Source organism: Anser anser (assembly GCF_964211835.1).
Source record: "Anser anser genome assembly, chromosome: 4".
NCBI classification, from domain to species: Eukaryota; Metazoa; Chordata; class Aves; order Anseriformes; family Anatidae; genus Anser; species Anser anser.
Genome location: NC_139724.1, coordinates 59,676,902 through 59,687,783, shown reverse-complemented (window position 1 = coordinate 59,687,783; position 10,882 = coordinate 59,676,902). Strand labels below are relative to the sequence as shown.

The 10,882-nt window shown below is 36.6% G+C and overlaps 1 protein-coding gene across 1 annotated transcript; it reads left to right on the top strand.

Annotated features, from left to right (window-relative positions):
• Nucleotides 1-18: 18 nt before the first annotated feature.
• ZCCHC4 (zinc finger CCHC-type containing 4) lies at nucleotides 19-10,728 on the top strand. The gene is made up of 13 exons (XM_083835733.1): nucleotides 19-172; nucleotides 301-419; nucleotides 1,771-1,853; nucleotides 2,546-2,821; nucleotides 3,341-3,421; nucleotides 3,718-3,790; nucleotides 4,746-4,896; nucleotides 5,231-5,331; nucleotides 6,583-6,704; nucleotides 7,321-7,396; nucleotides 7,899-7,950; nucleotides 8,683-8,827; nucleotides 10,501-10,728. Exons 1-13 carry the CDS (start codon nucleotides 79-81, stop codon nucleotides 10,622-10,624), a joined length of 1,497 nt encoding a protein of 498 aa, XP_083691859.1. The 5' UTR covers nucleotides 19-78; the 3' UTR covers nucleotides 10,625-10,728.
• The last annotated feature ends 154 nt before the right edge of the window (nucleotides 10,729-10,882 follow it).

The following is a 10,882-nucleotide window of genomic DNA, read 5'->3' as shown; positions in this document are numbered from 1 at the left end:
GGTTTTATTTTTTATTTTTATTATCACTTGTGGAGGAGGCCCAGCCCCCCGCGTGGCTGCCGGGAAGGCGGCGGGAAGATGGCGGCCGGCAGCGCGGCGGGACCGGGAGCGGGACCGGGAGCGGGAGCGGCCCTGCTCGGCGCCGTGCCCGGCGCCCCCAGCTGCCCGCACGGTGAGCATGGGGGCCGGGGGTCCCGACGGGGGGCTCTGGGGGCCCTGACTGACTGACCGCGGTTCCTCGAGGCGTTAAAGATCCGCGGGTGTCCCGTGTGTCGGGGTGTAATGGCGTCTGTCCTGCAGGTCCTGCTCTCCTCTTCGTAAAGGTCAGCCACGGCAAAGAGGAGGGGAGAAGATTTTATGCTTGCTCGGCCTGTAGGGATAGAAAAGATTGTAACTTTTTCCAGTGGGAGGATGAGAAGGTAAGCGAGGACTGCTTCAGGCTAAGTAAACATTGGGGTTTTTACTCTGCTTAACGCAAAACTGAATATATATATATATGCGTGTGTGTGTGTGTGCTGGAAATCTGTGGCAATTGTTTTGTAAATTTCGTCTAACAGCTCTTACTCAGGTATTGGAATAATTTTTTCAGCAGAAATGTGTTTCATATATACCTTTCAAGGAAGACTGTGCACATTTTGAGCAAAACTGGTGTTTGTTTCTTTTATCACCAAAACACCAAGTTATGAATTTTGCTAATACTATGCAATGTTGAACAAAAAAAGATAGTTCTGATTCCAAGTGGTCCTCATCTTCCACGGTTAAGACGGAGAAAGCCTGGTGGATACAGGCAGGTGGTGTGTAAAACGCACGAAATAGTGAGGACAGTGGGATCAGCGTGGTGCTCAGTAGTCTCAGAACATCTGCAGCACTTTTCCTAAAGAAGTTTGGTTGGAAAACTGTAGGGCAACAAAGTTGAGATTGGTGTGTGTTGGTGGAAAGCTTGCTGTGGCTTCTGTGCACCGCATTTTGTTACTTTCTGTGTTGCCTTAATTGAGTATCTCGCGGTTATTGTCCTCAACAGGTTGGCAGGTTGGAATTTATTTGGGTTCGTAAACTTTTCAGCGCTGTGCTAGCTACCATTGAAAAGTATCATGAAGTGAAAACGAAGTGGTTAATCACTTGTTGTGTAGATTTAAATACTAGGTATTCCTAGTAAAATTTCACAATGAACATGACATCACTTGTGTCAAAGGGACTTTTGTTCCTTTGAATTTCCCTGTCTCACCCTTTAAACAAATCTGTAAGTTTTGTGCAAATGTCTTGAAACTATTAACTGTGGAGCAAATAAGTATGTTGTGTGGAAGCAAAGTAAAAGAGTCAGCAGAGCTGACGTGCTTTTAAAATAACGGCACGCAAAAGACTTGGGATATTTTTCCACTGTCAGTCCTGCAGGGTAAGGTCATTGTTCTGCAGAGGGAATGCAACTGTTGGAATGCATTCACAGACAGCATGTCCCTCTCTGTCTGCATCGTAAACATGTTCTGAGATTTTTCCCTCAGTATTACATGTGGTAGAAGAATGAAATCCTTATATTATTTGTTTGTTTTTGCATGGATTGAATTCAGAGAGACTTCTGTTTTGCAGCATGCCGCTACACTGCAGTCATGCTTGTTACTGAGTGGGGAATCCAAGGAATGTAATAATTTTCTTGAACAGAATAATTGAACCATGAGACCTGTGATGCATCCTTTTTGTTTAGTACTGAGATTTAATCTACAACTCAGTGATACCTATTTGTTTTGTAACTTCTTATATACGTAAATTTTACAGGTGTCAGAAACTAGGCTTGCAGCACGGGAAGAATATAATAGAAATCATCAGCCGCCTTTTACTCACAGACAGAATGTGGAAAGGTAATGTTGCTAAATGCATTTTCTTTAGTAAAAATCAGTCTTACATAGGTTAAAGTACTCTGAATATGGACATAATAGAGATATTTAGAAAAATAATAAATGGTTGACTGCAAAGGGTAAATAGCATGAAACATCTGATTATAGCACAATGTTTTTGACCCAGGAACTTATTTTCTTTTCCATATATACTTATATGTATGAAAAAAAAAATATATATATATATATATAGTTCTTCTTATGTTAGTGCTCACAATGTGCTAACAACAGGTCAGTAATGATGTGAGTTGAAAAAGTTATTCCTAACTTTCAGTGTGAAAAGGTGACAGGCTTTTTTTCACATGTTGTGAAAAGACACCAATGTATTACACTAATAATGATCTGTGAGTTTTGTGTATAAGCATACAGGACTGCTTGCTGGTAGTTGTTACAGAGTCTTTGCTCTGTAATTGAGTTATTTTCTGGGAACTCTCAATATATTTGGGTGTATTATTTAGTGTATTATTTACTTGTTTTCAGGGGAGGCTTTTTGAAAGTGTCTGAATATTTTTTTCATAAAAATTACTTCATTGACATGTAGGTAATGGAGTTTTGCAAGAACAGTTTAAGCCATGTGCCTATTTAAATGTATTACAAAATATGAAACCCCTTTCATTTCTTTTATATAGGCTTTTATTTATTTATTGTATTTAAAGGTACAAGAATTTTGTTCTGTTGCCATTATCAAAGAGGAAGTTTTGCCAGGAATGTCAGCAACTGCTGTTGCCAGCTGAATGGGAAAAACACTCCAGTCACCAGATTCTGTGTGATATCTCCACTGCCCAGTTAAGAAGCCCCAGTCAACTTCTGTATCCACTGGAAAATAAAAAAACAAATGCACAGTATTTATTTGCAGACAGAAGTTGCCGGTTTCTACTGGACCTTATTATTTCGTTAGGATTTAGACGAGTGCTCTGCGTTGGAACACCTAGGTACGTCAGTGGAGATTGTTATGCTTTCAAATAATATTACTGTTTCAATACTGTGCAGCTTACTAATATTTAAAATTTAAATACTCTAAGATTCTCCTGTAGTAAGAGGTTCACTGTGCTTTAATTGGTTGGAATTATCCAGGCATCTAGTGGGACCTTGTTTAGAGCTCACAAGATAACACAAGGAGAGTGTAGCTGCACTGCAATTAACTTCCCACCCAGCCACCTGTTTTTTAAATGTCCTTTGTTTCTCACAAAAGTGATAAGTTTCTTAGCTTATGTTTTTGTTTTTTTTTTCATGGTGATCCACTAGTCTCTAGTGAGGTATCATCTTTTAAGACTAACATAGTTTTCTAACTTTAAATGTAAGCTAAATAGAATTATTCAAATTCAGATTACTCCATTTTCTTTATCTGTTTGGTTTTAGGTTTAGTAAAGTACCAGACATTCTTGTCTTGCAAGATATTTTCTGAAGCCAGTGATTATGTGTTAAATCTCTTTGCTCCAATTATACTTCAGGCTTCATGAAATGATCCAGTCAAAAGCATCACAAGAAGAAGATTTCAGGGTTAGAAGCCTTCTGCTAGATATTGATTTCAGGTAGGTTTTGATAAATGTTCATCTGTCTGAAGAGTACGTGCAAATATTTATATTTTAATACTTTAAAAGATAAATTGGTGGTTGTTTTCTGTTTCCGGTCTCTTTCTTCTCCACTTCTACTCACATACACAAATGGCAGCTAGTTTATGAGGAAAAATAATTGTACTTTATAATTCCTGGTACTGTGTTGTCAGTAATCACCTCTTTGTTAAGGTCTTGTTTTCACTGTAAATGCCCCTTAGGGCAGGCAAAAAGATATTTATATTTTTCTGTTAATGTTAAAACTTATTTTGCAGGTATTCACAATTTTACACAGAGGATGAATTCTGCCACTACAACATGTTTAATCATTATTTTTTTGGTGGAGAGGTAAGAGCAAGTATTTCTTGAATGCTTTGTAAAGAATACATGTTGTTGATGCAGAATTTTGTAAGAATATCCTGGCTAGTCTAGATGGTTTGTTAGAAAGCAACTGTTATGGGATAAAAGCAGTCAACGATATTGGAAATCAAAAAATAACAGTGCCTCTTCAGTAATTCTTTCCCACTTGGTTCAATGATAAGTTGCATGTTAAATTCATGCTAAGTTTACTTACCTTAGCTCAGCTCTTACTAAAAGACAGTTTGGTGTGACTTGTTGCTGTACGTAAGTGTTGGTTAGCCCTGTTTCTGTGTTGCTACCACAGAATTAATTGTTTTATTCCCAGCCTTCAGAAGCCTAGTGGATGCTACAAGACTTGTTCACTGATGTACTGGTGGGAAGGAAGAGGAGGTTGTCCTGGTTTATACCAGGCAAGCAAAGTCAAAAGATTAACCTTGTCATAAAATGAAGTTGAATTAGTGTCCTGGGTAAAACAAATGCTGAATTTGTAATTCGTTGTTTCTTTTTAAATGGCACATTAAGTACTTGAGTTTGTTAGGAAACCTGCTGCTGCAATAGAACATTTACTGTGGGTTTGTTGTTTTTTTTTTTAATGGAGGATCATAGTGTAATTTAATTCCAAACACTTTTCAGAGCACTTAGCCTAGTAATTTCCTCTGTCACTGTTTGCTTTTCTCCTGCCATTATTAGTAAGCTGCCACGGATTTGCTGGTTTTTGTTTGTGTTTCCCATTCTAAAGCCTAATTTTAGTGAGTTCTTGAAAATAAAAAAATAAAAAGAATCCTCTAGAATGAAATGGAAGGGTGGTCTGTGTGTTCATCTACACAAGAAGAAATAACCAACAGTGTTAAAGTTGAAACTTCTAAAATAATTATTATCTTGCCAAATACAGTCTTTTTACAGTTCTTGAATCTACATTTTTAGAAATTTATCTTTCTTACAGGCTGAACATGAAACTTGTAGGAAATTCTTGCATCAAGACAAAGATGAAAGAGTTATTATGGTGACTGATCCCCCATTCGGAGGTTTAGTGGAAGCACTGGCTTCTAGTTTTAAAAAACTGATGGCAATGTGGAAGGAGACAGAAAAAGAAGGTATGTATTACAACCAGAGAAGTGGGTTAAGCTGTAACATCACGTTAGGAAAAAGTACCTATTTAAAAGTCTGTAATTCTTGCTACTTGTAATTCTTGCTAGTAACACTTCTTACCGACCTAGGCAGGTGATACAAATTGTTAGAAGTAAATGGAACTTAAAGCTCAGTATATATAAACATGCCAAAAACTTCCTGCCCCCTAGAGGAACTAGTTATTATGCCCAGAGTGACATACGTATGTATGTTTATGTATTCAGAACATTTACTCAGTTTTTTTCATCCTTCACATACATTGTTTTTCTTTAATGTACATCCAAATCTTTTCATCACAAGGTTATGAAAACCAGGAGATGCCCATGTTCTGGATATTTCCGTACTTCTTTGAGTCTCGTATTCTTGAATTTTTCCCAAGCTTCAGTATGATGGATTATCAGGTATGACCAAGCCCAGTGAATTTGCTAAATTTCAGTTGTGCAGTGTGAACGGGAATCTGATGAAAGGGGGCATAATGGTATTAGCCGCAGATGGGCCTTCCTAAGCTTCTCGTTCTGTTGGAGGCACTGCAAACCATGTGATGCTCATCATGTGAACCCCAGATTCTGTATTTGTATTAGTCATACCTTTAATAACTTTGTCACACTCCTACAGCTTGTTATATACAAGCTTGTCTGCCACCTGTCCCCTTCTTCTGAAATGTTTTCAGTGTGACAAACTTTGCACTAATTTTAACAGGTGCATATTGCAGAAGTGAAGAGGTAGCTTGAGGAAGAGTGCTTAATTTTACCCAGATGTTGAAATGTCCGTAGCTTGATGAGTAATGTCCAGCCCTGGTCAAAAGAAAGTTTAAGGTCTTTAGTATCCAGAACTACTGGGACAAGAGTAGAATTACAGTGGACATTTTTGGAATTATGTAATAAATGAAGTTGTCAATGATAAAGAGATAATTTGGAGTCAGTTTCTCTAATGTTGTATCCATTCTACAAGCTGTTTAAGAGTGTTTACATCAGTGACTTTTGAGAGAGCAATCGTGTATTGATGATGTTAAAATTTTATTTTCTTCTATAACAAGTCTGCATAAAATTTGATATGGGTATTCCAGACAACATATTTGTATTGTGTAGAATGGAAATTCCTAGAAAAAAAATGGAAACTAATGCTAGTCTAGATTCTGTTCCTGTGGGTGTTCAGAGATGAGAATTTTGGGGGCAAGTTCTAGGAGGCAGAGCTGGAAAAAGCAGTGCTAATTGGGTTTGCAACGTTCTAGTAGTTCTGAGATGGGTTAAGATGGACATCAACTCTTGTTCTGCCAGACAGAACAAACAATATAGTTCTGTTTTTTTTAATAGGTTGCACTTTTGTAGAACAGCCTCCTCTATAGTATAAGACAACCAAAATGTTATTTCAGGTGCCCTATGCAAAAGAGTAAAAAGGGAGAAGTTAACTTGGATAGTTGCGGTGCTGGGAACTTGGTTTCCTGAGTCTAGTCTGATATTATCGTTGCACAAATTTAAAAAGAAACGAGGCAAAATACTGTCTGTAGAATTTGTAATCTAATTTGAGGTTAGAGTCTTCTAGATAAAAATGACAATTTCATAAGATAAAGGGAATAAATATGCAAGTAGTTCTCTCTGTGCTTAGCATTCAATGTAAGACTTCTTTTTAAAAAATTATGGTTTTTTTTCCAGGTAGACTATGATAATCATGCACTGTATAAACACGGCAAGACAGGTCGCAGGCAGTCTCCTGTCCGTATCTTCACAAACCTCTCCCCAAGTATGATTATACTTCCTGTAGAAGAGGGCTACAGGTAAGTTGTGCTAACAGTCAAATGACTGAATGAATGTTTGTTTTTAATTAGGGTATAAAGGCTCCAAAAGACTTTGGAACGTGCTCTTCAATATTGTCATACCTAACTTCTGGATACCAGGTTCAAGAGCATGTTTCACTAAGTCTAAGGTCACATGTTCTGTGTAAACAATGTGTAGGAGACTTGGGCATCTAGAAAGAGCTCACATTTTCCCTTGTGGAATGATAGGAAATGTGTACGCCTATGGGAGATGGAGATGTACAGCTATCCCAGCTAATCAGCTTCGTTGAGACACTAGTTAATAACGTGCACCAAGAGGAGCATCAGGGACAAATGAACTTTACTGATGAGGCTCAATTAATGGGGTTTGGTTTAATTCACTGCTGATAATGTGTTGCTAATTTGAATTCCTGCACCCAGATTTTTACTGCTTGTTTGTGCCATGTTTGATTATGAGGCTCTGGGCCTTAGTGGTGGCTTATGAGTCAAAAACATGATCTTTGATTCAGCAAAGTGATTTTGCAATCCTTATATTTATTTTTGTTGTATAAATTTCATTCATATTGCTTCATTAGTAAGTATTGGACCAAAACACTTATAGTTTTCTTTTTACCAGGTTCTGTGCTATATGTCAACGATATGTTAGTTCTGGCAACCAACACTGTGAGATATGCAATTCATGTACATCAAAAGTAGGTATTCTGACTTCTTTCTGGGTGACAATTTTAGCAATAGCCTAATAACTTCTGTAACATTTAGTGTGGTAAAAACCTATTTTGATACTGATTTCCTTGGGAAACCCCAGATATTTTAATTCAGTTGTCTTACTAACTTCACTGGACATCATTCATAAATTACTGGGAATTAATTTCTGTTTTTTGATTCCTTTCTGTTGGAAAGAGGACTGGAAAAGTTATCTGCTTGCCACTTAGACCACACCTTATTCATCAGTGCTCTGTTTTACACATGCCTTTCTTCTCATGTTTCAGAAACTGTAATACTTGTTAACTTCAAAATGCAGCCATTTTACGGTGGTTGTCACAGATTCTCAGCGCTGATGTTTTTAAATTATGGTCCTTTCTACACAGCACTTGTTTCTTTAAATAATGGAGACCATACATTAGAAATTCAGTTTTAAAATAGAATCAATGTTTTTTGAAACAAACATTGCATTTATTCATCTTTTATTTGCAGGATGGTAGACAATGGAAACACTGTATTCTTTGCAAAAAATGCGTAAAACCCTGTAAGTACAGAAAAATACTTCTCTGAAGAAAAGTACACATAAGCTATATTTCAAGGAAACTGAGGTGACAAATCAGAAGAGAAAATATTCTGTAAATGAAGTAAAATGGAATCGTATAGAAGACATAGCTTAAAGGAAAAATCTGTTTTACACAAGTTGCCATAAGATAATGTAGTTATTTCCACACAGTGGAAATACACCTAAATTCTTCTCAAGACATACTAAAATCCCACTTGTATTTGTTATGGGAAAACTGAAATATTTTGAGCTGTCATGTGTTTCCTAATTTTGTAAACTTTTCATTAGAATTTTATAAACACAGGCAATTGCTAAAATGTTTGTGAGGGCATGATCAAGTTATGCTTCATACGCAAATGAAGTTGTATTTATAGTGGTGTTTTATTAGCTGAAGCAACCATTTGAAATGGTTGCCAGTATTGAAACTGTATCTTTGTAAAACCATTTTAACATGTGAGCCATTTTTTCATGTTAAGATCATGTACAGGATAATAGTTCTAATGACAAAATAATTCAGTTATATTGAAATAGTTACACGGTATCTCTAATGAATATTCATCAAGTATGATAAGGGACCAGAGACTGAATACCCACATCTCTGAAAAGGTAAAACAAAATAAAAACCCTCATAAAATAGCCTATATTTAAAACTCAGCTTCAGAATGACAATACTGAACCTTCTCTAGATCATAAGTCACTTTACTTGTTTTGCAGCTTGGTTTCACTGTAACAACTGCAACTGCTGCGCTCTTCAAAGCCATACTTGTGAGAAGACTGATGCTGGCTGCTTTGTTTGTGGCAAGGCAGGTCACAAACGCAGTACCTGTCCCAGTCTCTCCCGCACTAGAACATCATGCCAGTAAGTGTGATATTGTATTAATATAATGAAAAATAGCTTTCAGATTAGAGTTGACCTTATTACATAGAAATGATTTAGAAAGACAGAATTTAGGCTTTGCGTGCTGGTGCTGTCAGCTTTCAGTATTGTCCACTTGCTGTGTTGCTGGGAAGTATATACCAAAGGAGGATATGATAAAAGCCAGGTTCATTTAGACAGGTAGCTTCCTGTGGTTCCCAGTTCCTTAACTGTCTTCTATCAAAAGGGATTTATACAGGTCCCAAACTTAGTGAATAGTGTATGGCATAGCTCTGCCAAGAAGATTCAAAATTAATCTAAAGTAGTGTAAAACTTTTCTCCCCTTTGGATTTCTCACAGAATGGCAGAAAAACTAGTCACCGCACAGGTTTTATTGCTTCTAATCTCTTTTGCTTTGTTGTAGATTGTTTTTACAATCTGGTATTTCATGTGTTCTCTGCAGTAAGGTCTAAATCTGCACCATGTGATAACTTTATTAACGAGGGGCACATGAAGTATGTTTATTCTGCCATGGCTGTGTTTCTGTAACATACACAAGCACATACTTTTATGTATCAAAAGACAAAAAGTGTGTGTGATGGTCTTCAGGTAGAACTAACTGTAAAGAGGGAAGAGTGGTTGCTAAGAGATGGTCCAGCAATTGGCTCAGTCATTCCAGTTTGTGACAGTTGGCCCACACTTTTGTAACTTCCCTTGTAGAGTGAATGGTTTTATTTGTGATTCTTGACTTAAATGGATGTAACAGTGGAGATGCAAATCTTCCTTCCCAAAAGATGTACCTCTCTTGGATAGTGAGATTCAGGAAGTTAACCTCTTGGGTCAGCATCAAGATGTTCACCAGCTGCCTGCTAGATCTTAGCAGACTGCAGGTGTGTTGCTTCATGCCCTGCTACAACATTAATCCACGTTTTGGTTACGGAGTATTAGAGTTAAAATGTAGCAATATTTTGTTTTATGTTACTCCCTCCTTTAACAGTTCTTTTTTTGCTTCAAAAAGTAAAAATGATACTAAAAGAAATTAATGAAACCTCATCTGTTTCTTCAGTGGGGTATATATTGTACTGGAAATGGTTTAGTCCTTTCAGGCTATCAGTAATTTACTTTGCTGATTTATTACTGAAAATAACTGAAAATGACATTTATTTCTTTTTCTAATAAAAACACATGGAAATATTTTACTTTATTAAAATTACCCAGTGTTTTGTGCTATGAAATGCATCCTTTGTAGGAGACAGAAAACAAACAACTTGCTAATTATATTTGGGTCCCTTATTTTCATTTTATACTGTTATTAAACTTTATCTACTTTCTTTTATGCCTTCCTATTATATATTCATACATAAAATACTCGGCACAAAAATCTGTATGTGCTGTTTTATACTTGGTCAGTGGCATTTTTTAAGTTTCCTATAGCTATTTAAAGGTAAACGCTGAATAAGAACATAAATGAAAAATAATAAATGACAATAAAGCAGACAAACAGTTTTTGGAAGATTAAATGTCATAATACTATAAAATTGAACGTACTGTGAACTTCTTGTGACAGTACTTCTAAGTTCATATGCTTATATGGACAGATTATATAAACTATCAGCAAATGTAGAAAAGTATGTTCCCTGTTTTATTCTAATCTGTTTATTTTTCTTGCTTTACAGAGCTGACAAAAAGCAAAGACAGAAAACTCTAAAGAGGGTAAAGATGAAGATCCATAAAAGACTGGCTATGAAACACGCCATATTCTCCAGAAGAAAAATAAAGAATAAGAAAAAAAAGACATGACTGCTTGATATACAATTATTTAAGAGACTTTTTTACGCACAGCCTTTGATTCAATTTTTTGTTAAATGTTAATATCAATGTTCAAAATAAAACCTGATTTAAAGCGACAATTCTGTTGTTGCACATCATTACTGGAGCAGAAGCGCAAAATAAACCACGCTCTTTACCGTGTGTTTGTATAATGTCACAATGTTGTGTGTTTAGCTGTTTGGTTTAGCAGGAGCCTGAGGTCAAAGGAGTAGTGCTGAGAGGTCAGGT